The sequence below is a fragment of the Diabrotica virgifera genome, chromosome 7 (assembly GCF_917563875.1).
Source record: "Diabrotica virgifera virgifera chromosome 7, PGI_DIABVI_V3a".
NCBI classification, from domain to species: Eukaryota; Metazoa; Arthropoda; class Insecta; order Coleoptera; family Chrysomelidae; genus Diabrotica; species Diabrotica virgifera.
The window spans coordinates 196,664,679-196,686,502 of record NC_065449.1 but is presented as its reverse complement, the minus strand read 5'-3'; the positions used below and the strand labels follow the sequence as shown (position 1 = coordinate 196,686,502).

Sequence of the window (21,824 nt, the reverse complement as noted above, 5' to 3'; positions counted from 1 at the left end):
TAGGAAGAACTTAAAAAAGTTGTGACTGGCTGAATGGCAAAAGCCTGTGCCAAAAAAAAGGCACGCATGTGAAAGTTTGTTATTTATAATATAAGTGCTAAAAGTACCTACACGTTTAATGTACGCAATTCACATGAGTGCCTTAAAAATGTACTTTTTAACAAGTATATCATACAATATTTTTCTGCAAACGTCTTATATATCAACAATTATAATTTATCCATTCTCAATTACAGGACAATATCTACAAAAACTTTTACTTGAACTTGACTGACATTCCATTTTTATATTTTTCTTGACATTACATCAAAACTGCCTATACTGTCAATACGTAAATCATAACAACTACTATAGAATAACATCTTACTTTTATTGTTGTATATTCTATCAAATTTTAATAGTTTTTTTCTACAAACGTGTTAAAAATGCAATAATACAGTTTAAATTAAATTTTAAAAAACCTTTTAAACCACCTTTTTCAAATTGCCCAAGTTGTACTATTAATATTAATGTTAATAAGTGAAATATAAATATTTTGACGTTTCACAATTTGACAATTCACTTTTAATAGCATTTTAACGCTCGTATGGAGTGCTAAAAATTACATTTTTAACACGGTTGTAGAAAAAATAAATTATGTTTGACTTCGTGTGTTCGTTTTTTTTTTTAATTCGCACGAAATAATAAGAAATATCAGATGATTCTTGTGTACCTACTTCGAAATGGAGTTGCCGCCGCCAACCGTGCTTATTGCAGTAGCAGTAGTTGCGTTTTCAGATATTTCAAAATAAAAAGGAAAAGACTACAAAAGCAATGGTTATGCGACAGAAACAAATATATGGGGACAAAGGCTATAGCGGGATAAGATGGTCAAAAATGCCCCCGCACTGATCAGCCCCGCTACTTATGTTTTCGATAAAGGATATAAAATTATGCCATCATGAAAATTTTTAGCTTCCCAGAGGTGCTAGAACCTGTTAAATCGAGAAAAGAAGAATTTTTGGGTTTTATTTTTTGTGAGCGCAATTTCATTTCAAAAAATCGGAAAAAATTCAAGAGGTTGTATCTTTCGAATACAAAACAACCTAATTTTTTTCAGATTTTTGTAATGAAAAATGAGCCCAGAAAAAATTTTTGAAATTTTCAAAAAATTTTTAGGCTATGATAATATGATTTGGCCAACTTTTAAATAGTATTTTTTTGAGTACTTTTTGCCGTTCTTTTAAATGACAGAGGCAGAATTTTTAATATCTGAGCGGAAAGACCGAAAAAATCGAAAAAACCGCTTTTGGCTGTCTTGAGATGCATCTCGGGACAGCCAATTTTAGGATTTAGCATCCTGACTATAACAACTGAAAATGAACTAAAATTGTGAATTTTGTTATAAAATGGTATGGTATGTGGCGTTATAATAATATTTGGAACAACTTTTCCAAATAACTTTTATCGATATCTGTAACGCGAAGCAAATCGAATCGCATATCGAAAATTCACCCCGTTTGTGGATTCGCAGTAGGCCGCGTTTAAAACTTAAAGTTCAGTTGACTATTTAAAAATTGTGAACCATCACCCTGTATGACTGTGCAAAATTTCAAATCTGTATAATATATTTTTATAGCCGAAACATAGGGGTGTCTTTTCATCTTAAATGCGACACACTGTATCTTATCAATTTAATAATTTATTGCAACTAATATAGTCGTATTTTTTTTAGATTCAAAATATACAATCAAAGTACTGACTAATTCACTAATTTTATCATAAAAAGTTTAAATTGATTGCATTGAAGTATTGAACCAATTATTAATGTGTATTAATAATTAATGTGTATTAATAATGTGTATATAATTATGTGTAATAATATAATATAATATACAGAGTGAGTTTTATGTATGGAAATCCTCAATTATCTCCGAAATGGCTTGCACGATTTTTATAGATGGTGGTGGGTTGGGGTTTTCTAATGTGGCCGACTTACATTGTTGTCAGATCTTCCGTTTTTCTGAAAATTTAATTAACTTTGTTATTTCAAATGGAACACCCTGTTTATTTTTGGCGTTTTGAAGTCCTTAAGAAATACTGATTATTTTCCATGTTTTTATCCCTATACCTAAAGGCCATAATTTCGGAGTTATTGCTATATTTATTTAAAAACTTTTTAAACAAATTATAAAAATAAAATTTTTCGGCCTGCGTAGACATTATTTTACGTTCTTTGCACCATTGGGAACAGAAAAGTTCTCTTGTAATTTTTCTCTAAAGTTAATCGTTTTCGAGTTATAAATAATTTAAAACTGAAAAGAAATCGAATAACTACTATTTTCAAGGTTAAAAAACACAAATTAAAAATATTATTTTTGAAACTACCAAGTAAAAAATTAAAGCTAAAGCCTTATTTTATCAGTTACCAATAAGTAATTTGAGCTTGTTTCATTCTAAAATATTGTTTTTTAATTGTTAATGCAGCCCGATCGCCCGTCCTCTCATATGCGCTTCATTAACATTTATTAAAAAGCAATGTTTTAGAATAAAACGTGCCATACAATTTTATAGCGAGCCCCTGGAAGAAGGGTTTGGGTACTCCGCAGTTTAAAAAAAATGGTTTTTATTTTTGTTTTTGAACCTTGAAAATCGTCATTATTCGATTTTTTTCAGTTTTAAATTGTTTATAACTCGAAAACGATTAACTTTAGAGAAAAATTACAAAAGACCTTTTTTTGTTCCCAATGATCCAAAGAACTTAAAATAATGTCTACACATGCCGAAAAAATTAATTTTTATAATTTCTTTAATTCTTTTTTTGATAAATGTAGCAATAACTCCGAAACTATGGCATTTAGGTATAGAGAATATATCATAAAAAATAATCAGTATATCTTAAGGTCTTCAAAACGCAAAAAATATACAGGGTGTTCTCTTTGAAATAAGAAAGTTCATTAGATTTCCAGAAAAACGGAAAATCTGACAACAATGTAATTATCACTGTAATTTCGGCTTCATTAGAAAACCCCTACCCACCAAAACCTATGAAAAACGTGCAAGTCGTTTCCGAGATACTTGAGGGGTTTTATACATAAAACTCACTCTATTTATTATAATAATTATAATAATATTATATTAATGCGCCTTAATTGGTTCAATATTTCAATGCAATCAATTTGAACTTTTTATGATAAAATTAGTGAATTAGTCAGTATTCTCATTGTATATTTTGAATCTATAAAAAATACGACTATACTAGTTGCAATAAATTATCGAATTGATAAGATACAGTGTGTCGCATTTAAGATGAAGACATCCCTATGTTTCGGCTATCAAAATATATACAGATTTGAAATTTTGCTCAGTCATACAGGTTGATGGTTCACAATTTTTAAAATAGTCAACTGAACTTTAAATTTTAAACGCGGCCTACTGCGAATCCACAAACAGGGTGAATTTTCGATATGCGATTCGATTCGATTTGTTTCGCGTTACAGATATCGATAAAAGTTATTTGGAAAAGTTGTTCCAAATATTATTATAACCCCATATACCAAATTTTATGACAAAATTCACAATTTTAGTTTTTTGGCTGTCCCGAGATGCAAATTGGCTGTCCCGAGATGCATCTCGAGACAGCCAAAAACGGTTTTTTCGATTTTTTCGGTCTTTCCACTCAGATATAAATTCTGCGTCTGCCATTTAAAAGAACGGCACAAAGTACACAAAAAAATACTATTTAAAAGTTGGCCAAATCATATCATAACCTAAAAAATTTTTGAAAATTTCAAAAAATTTTCCTGGGCTCATTTTTCATTACAAAAATCTGAAAAAAATTAGGTTGTTTTGTATTCAAAAGATACAACCTACTGAATTTTTTCAGATTTTTTAAAGGAAAATGTACACAAAAAAATAAGAACTAAAAATTCTTCTTTTCTCGATTTAAGACGTTTAGGACCTCTGGGAAGCTAAAAATTTGCAAGAGGGCATAATTATATATCCTTTATCGAAATCATAAGTAGCGGGGCTGATCGGTGCGGGGGCATTTTTGACCATCTTATCCCGCTATAGCCCCTGCAATGCAAGAATTAAAGGAGCACGAACCAAATGATTTTAAAAATTATTGAATGGATGATATACTTGTATTATTATAAATGTATTATTTAATAATTTATTGGGTATAATAAAATCAAAATTTAAAAAAAATACTGTCATGAGAGATGCAAATGAGAGACGTAAATGCAGAAGAAAGGCAGCATTAAAATATTTGGCTACAGGAAACAGCTACGAAGATTTAAAATTTACTACAGCAATTTCTTCTCAATTACTTGGAAACACAGTGCTCAACAATAATTGGTAAGGATCATAAAGATCAAAATTATTATTTCAAATAGTTTAAAAGTTGATTGACGTAGAATTTTCGTTGGTTATAGTTATTAGATATAGGTATTACAGTGCTTTTCAGATAATTTTATCCACCTTAAATATCTTTTGAACCACTGATTTTTAGAAAAAAGCGTCAAATAATATTTGAAGGGGGATATATTATGTCATATTTAAGCTTACCGTAAAAGGAACCCTCTCACCGCCAGTACTATCTTTTAATTTTTTTAAATTAATTCCACCTTTTATATTTTATACTTGGATTCTCCTCTTTGTACTGATTTCAAAAATGTATAACACATGATGCTTAAAGTAATTAGTTTATGAGAAAAATAATTATAAAAGCAAGAAAGCTGTATTGAAAAGAAAATATTTTTTTTTAACAATTTTATTACAAACATATATAATATACAAGGTGTAACGAAAATACAGGTCATAAATTAAATCACATATTCTGAGAGCAAAAATAATTCGAATGAACGTAATTTACCTTAGTACAAATATGCACATAAAAAAGTTACAGCCCTTTGAAGTTACAAAATGAAAATCGATTTTTTCGGATATATCGAAAACTATTCGAGATTTTTTATTGAAAATAGACATGTGGCATTCTTATGGCAGTACCATTTTAAAAAATAATTAATATGAAATTTGTGTACCCCATAAAAATTTTATGGGGGTTTTGTTCCCTTAAACCCCCCCAAACTTTTGTGTACGTTCCAATTAAATTATTATTGTGGTACCATTAGTTAAATTCAATATTTCTAAAACTTTTTTTCCTCTTAGTATTTTTTCGATAAGGCAGTTTTTATCGAGTTGTGGCTTCTTTTTTAATATATTTACATAAAAATTTTATGGGGGTTTTGTCTCTTTAAACCCCCCAAATGTTTGTGTATGTTACAATTAAACTTTTACTGCGGTACCATTAGTTAAACACAGTGTTTTTAAAACTCTTTTGCCTCTTTGTATTTTTTCGAGAAGGCACTTTTTATCGAGATATTACTTCTTTTTTAATATGGTTCAAAATATACCTAAAAATGTAAATCTTAAATAAATTTTCATATTATTACCAAGTCTCCATAATCGTACTTAGCCATATACAAATATGTAGAATGAACACTTTATAGTCTAAGAGCTAGTGAACCCTCCGACTAACGGTCGTCCTGTAAGGCTAGAAATTTTTCTAGTGATAATTCATAGCACACCAAGGCTAAAAACCATGACCTGGCAGGCCTCAGCGGTGCACGTGTATCTACCAGGTGAATCGAAAAGTGCAAATTTAGGGGGTAAAATAAACTTTCTCCTGTAAGGTTTAAATTTAAGTATGTGTTTGAGTAAGCCATTCAGAAGAAATGTGTACAATGACAGGAGATTCTGAAGAGCATAAGACCTTGTCAGGCGAGGGGAAAGATTAGGGGTTTTTCCTAAAATTATTCTTTTTGCATCGAACAATTTTTTTTAGGTTTTTGGTCTAAATCGGACATTTATCTGAAAATTTCAGTGTTGCTAAGATACGTAGATATTCTTTAAACATTGATTGATGAAATCCCGAAGAGTTTTTTGCAATAAAATATCGAAAACCCCTTTGTTTTTTTTAATTGCTAATCAAGCAGGTGAGACACTGTGGTATAAGTGAGGACGTTTGAGTTTGCATAAATTCATTATCTCGAGAATGGGCAAATTTCAAGAGAAGTCCTCAGGCAGGTCGATTTTTATTTTTAAATTAGGACTTTTTGGCATATATATAATACTAGTGACGTCATCGATCTGAGCGTGATGACGTAATCGATGATTTTTTTAAATGAGAGTAGGGGTTGTGTGATAGCTCATTTGAAAGGTTATTGAATTTTCTATTCACTAATATAAACATTAACATAATTATTTATACAGGGTGTACAAAAAAATTTTTTTTATTAAATTAACTTTGATTAAATTGGACAAATAGAAAAAACATTTTTTTTACACCCTGTATAAATAATTATGTTAATGTTTATATTACTGAATAGAGAATTAAAAAACCTTTCAAATGAGCTATCACACAACCCCTACTCTTATTTAAAAAAATCATCGATTAGGTCATCAGGCCCAGATGGATGACGTCACTAGTATTATATATATGCCAAAAAGTCCTAATTTAAAAATAAAAATCGACCTGTCTGAGGATTTCTCTTCAAATTTGCCCATTCTCGAGATAATGAATTTATGCAAACTCAAACGTCCTCACTTATACTACAGTGTCGCACACGCTTGATTAGTAATTAAAAAAACAAAGGGGTTTTCAATATTTTATTGCAAAAAACTCTTCGGGATTTCATCAATCAATGTTTAAAGAATATCTATGTACCTTGGAAACATTGAAATTTTTAGATAAATGTCCGATTTAGGGTTAAAAATGGCCGATTTCTCAATTTTCAAAATTTTCAATCGCTTATATAACAAAAACTAGTAACTTAAGAGAAAAATCACTAAAGACGTTTTCTGTTTTAAATGATTCAAAAAACCTAAAAAAAATTTGTTCGATGCAAAAAGAATAATTTTAGGAAAAACCCCTAATCTTTCCCCTCGCCTGGCATGGTCTTATGCTCTTCAGAATCGCCTGTCATTGTACACATTTCTTCTAAATGACTTACTCAAACACCTACTTAAATTTAAACCTTACAGGAGAAAGTTTATTTTACCCCCTAAATTTGCACTTTTCGATTCACCTGGTAGATACACGTGCACCGCTGAGGCCTGCCAGGTCATGGTTTTTAGCCTTGGTGTGCTATGAATTATCACTAGAAAAATTTTTACCCTTACAGGACGACCGTTAGTCGGAGGGTTCACTAGCTCTTAGACTATTACTACTAGTCCATTAAAACAGCGTTTCCCAACCGGTGGGTCCCGACCCACTAGTGGGTCGCGGGCAGATTTCAGATGGGTCTCGGTGTTGCTCTTACAGTGGCTGAGTAGCGTACAGTGACCGTGTTCTTTAGTTTATTCTATCATCATGGGTGAGGGATGGGTCGCGAACATGAAAAAATATCAGAAGGTGGGTCGCCAGTCATAAAAGGTTGGGAACCACTGCATTAAAATGTTAAATTTTTTAAGCCATACCTTGCATTTGCTAGAGGAGTCAATTTTATTTCTTTAATGTATAGGGGGATCAATAGACGCTTAAGTTCAAGTTTTTGGGGTCGCCACCCTTGTCCCCGGGCCGCCATCTTGGAAATGGAGTGCAAAGGTGTTTTGCGATATATCTTATAAACTACCAACCCTACGGAAAATCTAATTAAACATAAAATATAGCAAATTAAATTTTCTACAATTTCGTTTTTATTACTTTTTATCGTCAAGTGACCAACAAAAAAGATATAAACAAAAATATGTACAAAATTTTTAACAAGTTTCCTTTTGAATATTATAACTTTTTTTCAGTTCATTTTAAAATAAAATAACATAATAGTATGGTATAGTTAGACCCAAACCCAGACATCCAAAGTGAAAGTTATCCTCCAACACCAAATTGTTCTATATGCTCCACATAATGTTCAGAAAAAAGTCACACCATTTTGAGCGTCGGGTTTGGGGGGAGAAATCTGCAAATTCCTAGTTTTTTACGTTTTTCGTCAATATTTCTAACACTAAGCGGTTTAGCATAAACAACCCTCTACACAAAATTGTTCTACATTAAATTTGAAATAAAAAAGGCCCTATGCATAACCCTTCTAAAATGAACGGTTCCAAAGTTACGGAGGTAGTATAGTATAATTGGTCCAAAAAAAGGCCTAACCCCGACATCCAAAGTAAAAGTTTTCCTTCAACACCAAATTGTTCTATATGGTCCACATATTGTTCAGTAAAAAGTAACACCATTTTGAGCGTCCGGTTTGGGGGGGGGGGAGATGGGGGAAAAGTCGGTAAATTAGTAGTTTTTTTACGTTTTTCGTCAATATTTCTAAAACTATGCTTTAGCGTAAGGAATGTTCTATAGAAAAATGTTCTACATCAAATTTAAAACAAAAAAGTTTCTATACATAATTATTATAAAATCAACGGTTCCAGAGTTACGGAGGGTGAAAAGTGGAGGTTTTCGATACTTTTTATATTTACCGAATTCTCCCCCCTCTTCCCCCAAACCCGACGCTCAAAATGGTGTGATTTTTTTCTGAACATTATGTGGACCATATAGAACAATTTGGTGTTGGAGGATAACTTTCACTTTGGATGTCTGGGTTTTTGGTATAGTTATATCATAAATATTGCCCAAAAAATATAAAAAGTATCGAAAACCTCGACTTTTCACCCTCCGTAACTCGGGAACCGTTGATTTTATAACAATTATGTATACAACATTTTTTATTTTAAATTTCATGTAGAACATTTTGGTATATAACACTGTTTAGACTAAAGCATGGTTTTAGAAATATTGACGAAAAACGTAAAAAAACTACTAATTTACCGGCTTCTCTCCCATCTCCCTCCCAAACCGGACGCTCAAAATGGTGTAACTTTTTACTGAACAATATGTGGACCATATAGAACATTTTGGTGTTGGAGGAAAACTTTTACTTTGGATGTTTGGGTTAGGCCTTTTTTTGGACCAGTTATACTATACTACCTCCGTAACTTTGGAACCATGCATTTTAGAAAGATTATGCATAGGACCATTTTTATTTCAAATTTAATGCAGAACAATTTTGTATAGAGGGTTGTTCGTGCTAAACCGCATAGTTTTAGAAATATTGGCGAAAAACTTAAAAAACTAGGAATTTACCGATTTCTCCCCCCTCTCCCCTCCAAACCCGACGCTCAAAATGGTGTGACTTTTTTCTGGACATTGTGTGGACCATATAGAACAATTTGGTGTTGAAGGATAACTTTCACTTTGGATGTCTGGGTTATGCCATCTTTTGGATCAACTATACTATACTATAATAGCAATTTTGTAGATGGTTTTTCAGCGAATATTCATAGGGATACAATAAAAACAAAAGTTAGGCTTATTTTTCTATCTATTATATTTTTTATTCATACAATTTATTATAATTTTAACATTCCTATGCTATTATTAATCTATTTTTGACTTTTCTTCGCACTATAAAACTTATAACCCTAAGCATATATAGAAAAGGCCCAAGAAGTTGTTTGAGGACAAATTCGCCGGTTCAGAAAAAGAATGACGAAACCGCAAAATGCAAAATTCTTAAGAAGAGCAAAAAACGAATTTTTGAGATCAAAATCATAAAGTATGATTAAAATTAGCCGTTCACCACACCGTGGTCAGGATCTCGAGAAATAAGCACGCATTTTAGTTTAGAAATTAACGCGACAATTCGATAAAATAAAATTATTTTGACATAATATTCGAAAGTCAAATCGGTAGACAATAACAGTCGTTTTGAATCATCGTCATGGAAACCAAGATCGTCGTCATGCTAACCAATTATATTGAAAGTTTGGTTTTGACAACCTTGTCAAAGAATTAATTTGTGTATGTATTTTCATATTAATTAAATTAATTCATTAAGATTTGGAAATTTTTTAAAGACTCTTAGAAAAAATATTGTTCCTAACTCTTGCAGAAAGTCTCTTTTCCGCACTCGACTGCTTGCCGAACTTCCGCTTCGCGTCGTTCGGCAAACTGCAGTCGCGTGCGGAAAAGAATGACTTTCTGCACTTGTTAGGAAATAGTATATTGTGCAACAAGTGCAGAAAGGTACTAATTTCTTACGAGTTTGAAAAGTTGCGGTACGAGCGCAAGCGAGTGCCGCAATTCAAACGAGTGAGAAATTACCTTTCTGCACGTGTTTCACACTATACTTTTTCTACAAGCACAGTTTTTCCTAAAAATAAAAATCACAATTTCCAAACGACGATTAATTATAATAGGTACCTATGTGATAAATTTTAAACTGTATTTAATTAATACCTACTAATCAATTTAAATTTCTTATACCTAAATAAATTGCACAGAAATCAGTTAAAAAATTAATGCACTGCCTTAATTTGCTTAAATTTAAACAATTATTACACATTATTGACATTATATTTATGCAGTCGCGGATTTACACAAAACCTACTTCATTCGACGTCTCTTGCACAGGTTGCTAAATCCTTATTGGTTATTTGATAATTATAAAATGTTTAATAAGAATAAAATTGTAAAATAAAACAGTTGTAACATCCATAATTTAGTTTCTATGCTATAGTTAAATATAATAATTGTCTTATAGGTTATATATTTGTCTAAAGTTTAACCACGGATGTAAACAGAATATAACGTTACTCAGAATGCGGTAGTCCACGGATGTAAACAGAATATAACGTTACTCAGAATGAGGTAGTCAACTGTGCAGAAAAGAACTTTGCGGCACAGAAACGTCACTTTGCGGCACAGAAACGTCACTTTTCTGCACACAAATGTCAAATATCTTATACTGTGAGAAAATATCAAGTTTGCTAACATAAAACCGTGCAGAAAAGTGCACTTTGAATAGTGGTTGTAGAAAAATAATGTTTTCCCAATGGATTGGTACGATTCCATTATTGTACCAGTTCTTAAACAGGGCAAGAATAAATCGGACCCAGAGTCTTCCGAACCGGAAGTAGCAGATAGATGAAAATATTTTTCATTAAACAGTTCACTTTCAAAAAACCTTTAATGCAAATTTTTAGGAGTTTAGTTTAGTTCTCGAGATATTTCTAATTGACCCTTTATCTGTCTCACCCTGTATACATAGGTTAGCAGTTACCTTGGTATGAAGTCACTACTTGTAATTAGAAGCAATGAAAAACAGAAAAGTTGTAAAAATAGTTTTAATAGAATTTGACAAATATGTAAAATATATCGAAAATTTTCGTTTTGATTAATGGTAGGGAAAATAAAAAAAGAATTATTTTGGTAAACATCGTCAGCCTAATATGAAAAATGAATAAGTAAAAAATATTCAATTTTAGACTTTTTATGGCATCTTTTAGCATTATCCAAAAGCTATATACGGCTGTGTTTCCTTCTAATATAATTATTTTACTAGATATTGCTAAAATTGTGAAAATTAAATCTGCATAAGTCCCACAATTTCGCTCTTGTTAGTGGCCAACACCGTTCAAACGTATCTGTGATTTTCTGTTGTTTATACAAACAAAAAGGTTTTTCATTGTAAACGAGTGAGTACCTATAGGGTAGTGAAGTTGAAAAAGTAACTATTCGTTACAAAGTACTCGTTACTTACGAATACCGAAAGTAACGATTAATATACAGAGAGGCAAATCGTTACTTTGTTTACTCTGATTACTTCGTTACTTCGTATCAATCGTATCACAGCGAGTATCGACTATTGTATCTACTTTGATTACTTTGATTACTCTGATTACTCCGTTACTTCGTACCAATCGTATCAGAGCGAGTAATGACTACGACTATTGTAGTTATTATATGGGAATACCTATACAAAATACCTACCTACTAAGAAATACGATTCTCGATATGATTACCGGTACTCAAATATAAAAGTAACAAAAGTAATCATAGTAATCAAATCATTTTTATCCCTTAAACAGATCGGTGAAGGTCGTTGTTATATCGGAATACCTATACAAAATACCTACCTACTGAGAATACGATTCTCGATATGATTGCCGGTACTCAAATACAAAAGTAACAAAAGTAATCATAGTAAACAAAATAACGAATACTGTAAAAAATGATTATTTTACACAAAATACCTACCTACTGAGAAATACGATTCTCGATATGATTACAGGTACTCAAATACAAGAGTAACAAAAGTAATCATAGTAATCAAAGTAACGAATACTGTAAATGATTACTTTATACAAAAGTAACGATTTGTAACGAATACTCGAAAGTAACTATAATCAACATCAATACTATAGGGTACAGGTTAAAATGACACATATTGTTTGATAATTAAACAAATTTATTAGTAAAATGGGCTTGTGCAATTTTCACATTATATTAGTTGTGGACAAGTGGAGTTATGCACAGTTAGTATTTTGTATCTCCTGCAATATCAGGTATTTTGGACTTATGCACTTTTCACATTAGACCGACGACATGTGGAAGAAAAAATAAATATGTGAATCATTCGAATGATCTAGCTGCTGTAGTTTGTTTATATAAAAGTCGTTTGATAATCATCTTCGAGGTAAAAATCGTGTGGCCTTTTGTGTTTCTCCAGTCTTTTTGCCTGGCTTCGGTTTTCCGTTTCTTTGAATTCCTATAAACCAACTTTTGGAGTCCAATGTGCTTTGGAATGTTGAATATGACGCACTAAAAGCTTCTACGAAGATAGTGCCTGGGTTAAGCGGATCTTTCTGAAACAAATTAAATAGGACTGAGTTAGAAATAATTCGTTTAATAGTGACATTAAAACTTTACCATTTAATAAAAAATTTCTTTATAAAGGGTATATTTATTGGAGATAAGAAACCCGTTTTTATAGGAACATTCCGGTTCTTATATACCCTTTCGATTAAAAGATATATTTATATTGTTAAAGCCACTAAAAATATATAGGTGAAACCCCTTTAAAAAAAATAATCTGTTTAAACGAATATTCTTTAAATAACGAGACAGGACCTCGATTTTTGACCCTTCGCTTCGTTATCGAACGTATTCGCTTCGTATACTAAACAAATACGAAGCGAATACGTTTGATAACGTAGCAAAGGGTCAAAAATCGAGGTCCTGGTTTTAAATTTGTATTCACGTTTGTAAAAATTTCTAGACTACAACATAGGAAAAGATATGTAGTTTAATTTTGTTATAAATAAATTAATTTATTATAACAAAACTTTGGTAATGCGTTATTTAGATGTCTATTCGAGTTACATAGGTTTCTACAAAAGAGGAAAATTACTCTATGGGAAGCCGAAAAAATACTTTTTTTTCCTATGCCGTAATACATCGGTATTACGAGTGAAAATTATTGTTTGTGAATATTGTTTAAATAGTTATACAGGTTTCAAATGAAAATATTTGTATTTAGAGCGTTAAAAGATACACGTTTTGTATTTTTTTTTAAGAAAAGACAACAAAACAGGAAAAAATATGAAGTTTTATTTTGTTATAAATAAATCAATTTATTATAACAAGACTAAAGCATCTGTGGGATTTGGTAATGCGTTATTTAGGTGTCTGTTTGAGTTACATAAGATTAAAAGAAAAGAGGAAAATTGCTCTATTGGATGCCGAAAAACTACATTTTTTACGTATATGTACCGATTTTGAATTTTAAAATTAAATTTTCTTAAATCTAGTGTTTTTAGTAGTTTTCACTTGTAGTAGGGTAATAGTTCAAAAATTTTCATCCCATTGTAATTCAACTTTTTTTCATTTAAAGGAAGCGTCTTGTCGACGCTTATAGTCCAAGAGACAGCGCTGAAAAATCTTTCTAAATTTACTAAAGCTAGTTTTTTCACAGTTGATTACTGTGATTGTGTAGAGAAACATACTGCGGTCGGTCAAGCGAAACGTAGAACAGATGTTACTGAGAGCTTATCAAAGTTGCTTACCTGCGGAGGTAATGCAATCCATTTACTAATCATTACACACATTCTAAATTTAATATAAATAAAAGTTAGTATAGTCGGTCAGCTGTATGACAGGACAGAGCCGGTTGGTCGGCCCCAATGAATGTACAAAAAAAAATAATAATTAAAATTAATTTAATATACTTCAAAACTTTTGTGGATGTAGTATTTAATATGTGAAACATAAATAAAATGGTTAGTCAACGTTTTTATGGGACAACGCCCGTCGGTCAGCAAAAAAAGAAAGATATATTTAGCATGCGCGCCATCAGCGTTGCAGGCGGAGACTCGCTTTTTTCTTTACCATATTATGGTATGCTTATTAAGTAACAAGTGAATGTAAATGGAAAGATACAAGAGGTAAAGATGCAAGGTGATCTTTACGGCAGGTCTCTTGCGGTTTCAGTGGAACAGAATATCGACCTTGAGAAGGTTTTGTCATATCCTTTGAGTTCGATAAAATTTTCACTGTGTCTCTTAGACGGGACATACCGTAAAACTGATTAATCAGCTTTAATGAAAGCTATAGAAATTTCCATCACCAGCGAGCCGCCTGCATACATAGATATCGTTTTAATCATGCCTTCTTCTTCTCCTTGCATTTAATGTAGGACATTCCGTTGACCTTAGATAATATGGCAAAAATATTACAAAACATTGTAAAATTTGAAGCACAAACAGTCGCCATAATTTTGATAGATAATTTACGCCATCAATTAAGGATTACGAGCATGCACTGCGAAATACCTCAGAATTTCGAGACTATAACATATCTGGATCTGAACAAAATTGCAATAGCGATTTTTCAAAAGAATTAAAAATTATTAAATTTAAAGAGACATTTGTGAATTTTCTTATTGATCATTGGCTTAATGACAAATTAGCGTCGTACTTAGACATAAAAACCGCCCAGCTAAACTATAAATGCTATCAGTACAAAGTTTACGATAAAAAATCATAAGAACATTGAAGAAAATTTTACCTGTCCAGCACACGAAGAGGCTGGCACAAAAATAAATTTTTCATTACTTTTGTTACTTTTCCGCACGCGGTTTTTACTTTTCCGCACGCGTGTTAATTTAGATATGTTAATATGGCCTTAAAGTAATTATAATACAACTAATATTTAGATATTATTTGCTAATTTATTTCAAATATATCTTATTGTGTTCATGTTTTAATGAAGTGTGCCGCTTGTCTATGAAGTAACATAACTTTTTTCCTATTAAATATTTTGATTTAAAATTTTCCAAAAAACTTCTTCATGAGTTATGTTTTATTGTTGTGTTGGTTAAAATTATAAACTAAAAAGTTTGTCACTCAACTTTTTTACGTAAACATGAAACTAACGAAATATGATGACAAAATGTTTAAAACTAACAACTCCTTTTTTAATATGTTTAAACATTTTGGACAAATTTCATTGTTATCTAAATACTTTAAAGATGATACAGTAAAATTTTCAAAAAGAAATATTTCCAGTGACCAAAGATACAGCGAGGTTAATTTGAAAAATTATCAAAACTGATTTTCAACATTTTTTTATAAAATTTGATTTTTGAACATGTTACACCAAATTTAGATAAAAATAAACTTCACATTCGGATTCAGCGACCTCGGAAACATAAAAATAGACCAAAATTGGTCATTCACCTTAAATTTGATTTTCGTGGTCGGCATAACGATTGCTGCCGTTCGACTAATATATTAGATAGAAAAGTATTTTCAACGAAAACTTTTCGTTTATCAATTTGCAAAAGTCTGTGTGTTATTGCGTTGCCGCTCCTGCAATACTTAGAGCAGGTGTATCGATGGATTCTTATGTAGTTTTGCCTTCTGAATCCAAATCTGAAAACGGCATTTCGATATATCTAACCGTCTTCGAGATAATCGACCTCAAAATCTAAAATGTGACGTCACAATCCGGTTATTTCCTACAGACGCACTAAACGTCAGCTCAAATGGTTGATTAGGAAGTAGGCTACTTTTTTTTAAATCTCGATTTGCCAAGCATTGGTTATTTACATTTGAGTTTGACACTTCGTGAATGTCAAACTAAATTTTAAATTAAGTATTAATAAAACATCAATGACATTTGATAGTGAATTTAATTATTATATAAAATAAATAAGATGTTCAAAAATACAATTTGAGTATAAATATTTTAAAAGCAATAATTTATTAACAGTTTTAAAAAGGTTTATACCAGTATAAATACGGCCTCCCCTTTATGATAAATGGACTGTTCCATTTGCTATAAAATTAAAATATTATATACCTAGTCGTTCCCTAAACTCGACACAACTGGGTAGTGATTGTAGAAGGTAATTTTTTTGTTTTTTGAGAATTTTGCCGAAATTGGCAAAATTACTAATAATTTAGTAATAATTATTAACTATTTAGAAATTATTTTTTTCTACGAGCGTGCAAAAATGTCTACTTTCACGCACGCATTTTAGTTTAGAAAGTTTCACTTTTCCGCACGCGTGTTAATTTAGATATACTAATATGGCCTTAAAGTAATTATAATACATGCAATAAACTAATATTTAGATATTATTTGCTAATTTATTTCAAATATATCTTATTGTGTTCATGTTTTAATGAAATTAACGCGACAATTCGATAAAATAAAATTATTTTGACATAATATTCGAAAGTCAAATCGGTAGACAATAACAGTCGTTTTGAATCATCGTCATGGAAACCAAGATCGTCGTCATGCTAACTAATTATATTGCAAGTTTGGTTTTGACAACCTTGTCAAAGAATTAATTTGTGTATGTATTTTCATATTAATTAAATTAATTCATTAAGATTTGGAAATTTTTTAAAGACTCTTAGAAAAAATATTGTTCCTAACTCTTGCAGAAAGTCTCTTTTCCGCACTCGACTGCTTGCCGAACTCCCGCTTCGCGTCGTTCGGCAAACTGCAGTCGCGTGCGGAAAAGAATGACTTTCTGCACTTGTTAGGAAATAGTATATTGTGCAACAAGTGCAGAAAGGTACTAATTTCTCACGAGTTTGAAAAGTTGCGGTACGAGCGCAAGCGAGTGCCGCAATTCAAACGAGTGAGAAATTACCTTTCTGCACGTGTTTCACACTATACTTTTTCTACAAGCACAGTTTTTCCTAAAAATAAAAATCACGATTTCCAAACGACGATTAATTATAATAGGTACCTATGTGATAAATTTTAAACTGTATTTAATTAATACCTACTAATCAATTTAAATTCCTTATACCTAAATAAATTGCACAGCAATCAGTTAAAAAATTAATGCACTGCCTTAATTTGTTTAAATTTAAACAATTATTACACATTATTGACATTATATTTATGCAGTCACGGATTTACACAAAACTACTTCATTCGACGTCTCTTGCACAGGTTGCTAAATCCTTATTGGTTATTTGATAATTATAAAATGTTTAATAAGAATAAAATTGTAAAATAAAACAGTTGTAACATCCATAATTTAGTTTCTATGCTATAGTTAAATATAATAATTGTCTTATAGGTTATATATTTGTCTAAAGTTTAACCACGGATGTAAACAGAATATAACGTTACTCAGAATGCGGTAGTCCACGGATGTAAACAGAATATAACGTTACTCAGAATGAGGTAGTCAACTGTGCAGAAAAGAACTTTGCGGCACAGAAACGTCACTTTGCGGCACAGAAACGTCACTTTTCTGCACACTAATGTCAAATATCTTATACTGTGAGAAAATATCAAGTTTGCTAACATAAAACCGTGCAGAAAAGTGCACTTTGAATAGTGGTTGTAGAAAAATAATGTTTTCCCAATGGATTGGTACGATTCCATTATTGTACCAGTTCTTAAACAGGGCAAGAATAAATCGAACCCAGAGTCTTCCGAACCGGAAGTAGCAGATAGATGAAAATATTTTTCATTAAACAGTTCACTTTCAAAAAACCTTTAATGCAAATTTTTAGGAGTTTAGTTTAGTTCTCGAGATATTTCTAATTGACCCTTTATCTGTCTCACCCTGTATACATAGGTTAGCAGTTACCTTGGTATGAAGTCACTACTTGTAATTAGAAGCAATGAAAAACAGAAAAGTTGTAAAAATAGTTTTAATAGAATTTGACAAATATGTAAAATATATCGAAAATTTTCGTTTTGATTAATGGTAGGGAAAATAAAAAAAGGATTATTTAGGTAAACATCGTCAGCCTAATATGAAAAATGAATAAGTAAAAAATATTCAATTTTAGACTTTTTATGGCATCTTTTAGCATTATCCAAAAGCTGTATACGGCTGTGTTTCCTTATAATATAATTATTTTACTAGATATTGCTAAAATTGTGAAAATTAAATCTGCATAAGTCCCACAATTTCGCTCTTGTTAGTGGCCAACACCGTTCAAACGTATCTGTGATTTTCTGTTGTTTATACAAACAAAAAGGTTTTTCATTGTAAACGAGTGAGTACCTATAGGGTAGTGATGTTGAAAAAGTAACTATTCATTACAAAGTACTCGTTACTTACGAATACCGAAAGTAACGATTAATATACAGAGAGGCAAATCGTTACTTTCATTACTCTGATTACTTCGTTACTTCGTATCAATCGTATCACAGCGAGTAACGACTATTGTATCTACTTTGATTACTTTGATTACTCTGATTACTCCGTTACTTCGTACCAATCGTATCAGAGCGAGTACCGACTATTGTATGTACTTTTATTACTTTGATTACTCTGATTACTTCGTTACTTCGTACCAATCGTATCAGAGCGAGTAATGACTACGACTATTGTAGTTATTATATGGGAATACCTATACAAAATACCTACCTACTAAGAAATACGATTCTTGATATGATTACCGGTACTCAAATATAAAAGTAACAAAAGTAATCATAGTAATCAAATCATTTTTATCCCTTAAACAGATCGGTGAAGGTCGTTGTTATATCGGAATACCTATACAAAATACCTACCTACTGAGAATACGATTCTCGATATGATTACCGGTACTCAAATACAAAAGTAACAAAAGTAATCATAGTAAACAAAATAACGAATACTGTAAAAAATGATTATTTTATACAAAATACCTACCTACTGAGAAATACGATTCTCGATATGATTACAGGTACTCAAATACAAAAGTAACAAAAGTAATCATAGTAATCAAAGTAACGAATACTGTAAATGATTACTTTATACAAAAGTAACGATTTGTAACGAATACTCGAAAGTAACTATAATCAACATCACTACTATAGGGTACAGGTTAAAATGACACATATTGTTTGATAATTAAACAAATTTATTAGTAAAATGGGCTTGTGCAATTTTCACATTATATTAGTTGTGTACAAGTGGAGTTATGCACAGTTAGTATTTTGTATCTCCTGCAATATCAGGTATTTTGGACTTATTCACTTTTCACATCAGACCGACGACATGTGGAAGAAAAAATAAATATGTGAATCATTCGAATGATCTAGCTGCTGTAGTTTGTTTATATAAAAGTCGTTTGATAATCATCTTCGAGGTAAAAATCGTGTGGCCTTTTGTGTTTCTCCAGTCTTTTTGCCTGGCTTCGGTTTTCCGTTTCTTTGAATTCCTATAAACCAACTTTTGGAGTCCAATGTGCTTTGGAATGTTGAATATGACGCACTAAAAGCTTCTACGAAGATAGTGCCTGGGTTAAGCGGATCTTTCTGAAACAAATTAAATAGGACTGAGTTAGAAATAATTCGTTTAATAGTGACATTAAAACTTTACCATTTAATAAAAAATTTCTTTATAAAGGGTATATTTATTGGAGATAAGAAACCCGTTTTTATAGGAACATTCCGGTTCTTATATACCCTTTCGATTAAAAGATATATTTATATTGTTAAAGCCACTAAAAATATATAGGTGAAACCCCTTTAAAAAAAATAATCTGTTTAAACGAATATTCTTTAAATAACGAGACAGGACCTCGATTTTTGACCCTTCGCTTCGTTATCGAACGTATTCGCTTCGTATACTAAACAAATACGAAGCGAATACGTTTGATAACGTAGCAAAGGGTCAAAAATCGAGGTCCTGGTTTTAAATTTGTATTCACGTTTGTAAAAATTTCTAGACTACAACATAGGAAAAGATATGTAGTTTAATTTTGTTATAAATAAATTAATTTATTATAACAAAACTTTGGTAATGCGTTATTTAGATGTCTATTCGAGTTACATAGGTTTCTACAAAAGAGGAAAATTACTCTATGGGAAGCCGAAAAAATACTTTTTTTTCCTATGCCGTAATACATCGGTATTACGAGTGAAAATTATTGTTTGTGAATATTGTTTAAATAGTTATACAGGTTTCAAATGAAAATATTTGTATTTAGAGCGTTAAAAGATACACGTTTTGTATTTTTTTTAAGAAAAGACAACAAAACAGGAAAAAATATGAAGTTTTATTTTGTTATAAATAAATCAATTTATTATAACAAGACTAAAGCATCTGTGGGATTTGGTAATGCGTTATTTAGGTGTCTGTTTGAGTTACATAAGATTAAAAGAAAAGAGGAAAATTGCTCTATTGGATGCCGAAAAACTACATTTTTTACGTATATGTACCGATTTTGAATTTTAAAATTAAATTTTCTTAAATCTAGTGTTTTTAGTAGTTTTCACTTGTAGTAGGGTAATAGTTCAAAAATTTTCATCCCATTGTAATTCAACTTTTTTTCATTTAAAGGAAGCGTCTTGTCGACGCTTATAGTCCAAGAGACAGCGCTGAAAAATCTTTCTAAATTTACTAAAGCTAGTTTTTTCACAGTTGATTACTGTGATTGTGTAGAGAAACATACTGCGGTCGGTCAAGCGAAACGTAGAACAGATGTTACTGAGAGCTTATCAAAGTTGCTTACCTGCGGAGGTAATGCAATCCATTTACTAATCATTACACACATTCTAAATTTAATATAAATAAAAGTTAGTATAGTCGGTCAGCTGTATGACAGGACAGAGCCGGTTGGTCGATCCCAATGAATGTACTATAAAAAATAATAATTAAAATTAATTTAATATACTTCAAAACTTTTGTGGATGTAGTATTTAATATGTGAAACATAAATAAAATGGTTAGTCAACGTTTTTATGGGACAACGCCCGTCGGTCAGCAAAAAAAGAAAGATATATTTAGCATGCGCGCCATCAGCGTTGCAGGCGGAGACTCGCTTTTTTCTTTACCATATTATGGTATGCTTATTAAGTAACAAGTGAATGTAAATGGAAAGATACAAGAGGTAAAGATGCAACGTGATCTTTACGGCAGGTCTCTTGCGGTTTCAGTGGAACAGAATATCGACCTTGAGAAGGTTTTGTCATATCCTTTGAGTTCGATAAAATTTTCACTGTGTCTCTTAGACGGGACATACCGTAAAACTGATTAATCAGCTTTAATGAAAGCTATAGAAATTTCCATCACCAGCGAGCCGCCTGCATACATAGATATCGTTTTAATTCATGCCTTCTTCTTCTCCTTGCATTTAATGTAGGACATTCCGTTGACCTTAGATAATATGGCAAAAATATTACAAAACATTGTAAAATTTGAAGCACAAACAGTCGCCATAATTTTTGATAGATAATTTACGCCATCAATTAAGGATTACGAGCATGCACTGCGAAATACCTCAGAAATTCGAGACTATAACATATCTGGATCTGAACAAAATTGCAATAGCGATTTTTCAAAAGAATTAAAAATTATTAAATTTAAAGAGACATTTGTGAATTTTCTTATTGATCATTGGCTTAATGACAAATTAGCGTCGTACTTAGACATAAAAACCGCCCAGCTAAACTACGATAAATGCTATCAGTACAAAGTTTACGATAAAAAATCATAAGAACATTGAAGAAAATTTTACCTGTCCAGCACACG

At 31.2% G+C, this 21,824-nt stretch overlaps 1 protein-coding gene across 2 annotated transcripts in view; it reads right to left on the bottom strand.

Moving 5' to 3' along the window:
* Positions 1-11,147: 11,147 nt before the first annotated feature.
* The window catches only part of LOC114334913 (uncharacterized), a 122,734-nt gene continuing 112,057 nt past the window's right edge, over positions 11,148-21,824 (bottom strand). The window contains exon 6 of one of the 2 annotated variants that reach the window (XM_050656821.1): positions 11,148-12,684. In XM_050656821.1, the coding sequence (XP_050512778.1) occupies positions 12,505-12,684 (180 nt within the window). In that variant the 3' untranslated portion in view covers positions 11,148-12,504. Of the gene's footprint in view, positions 12,685-17,990; positions 19,607-21,824 lie in introns of those variants that run through there. The other variant, XM_028285050.2, reaches the window with a different exon arrangement.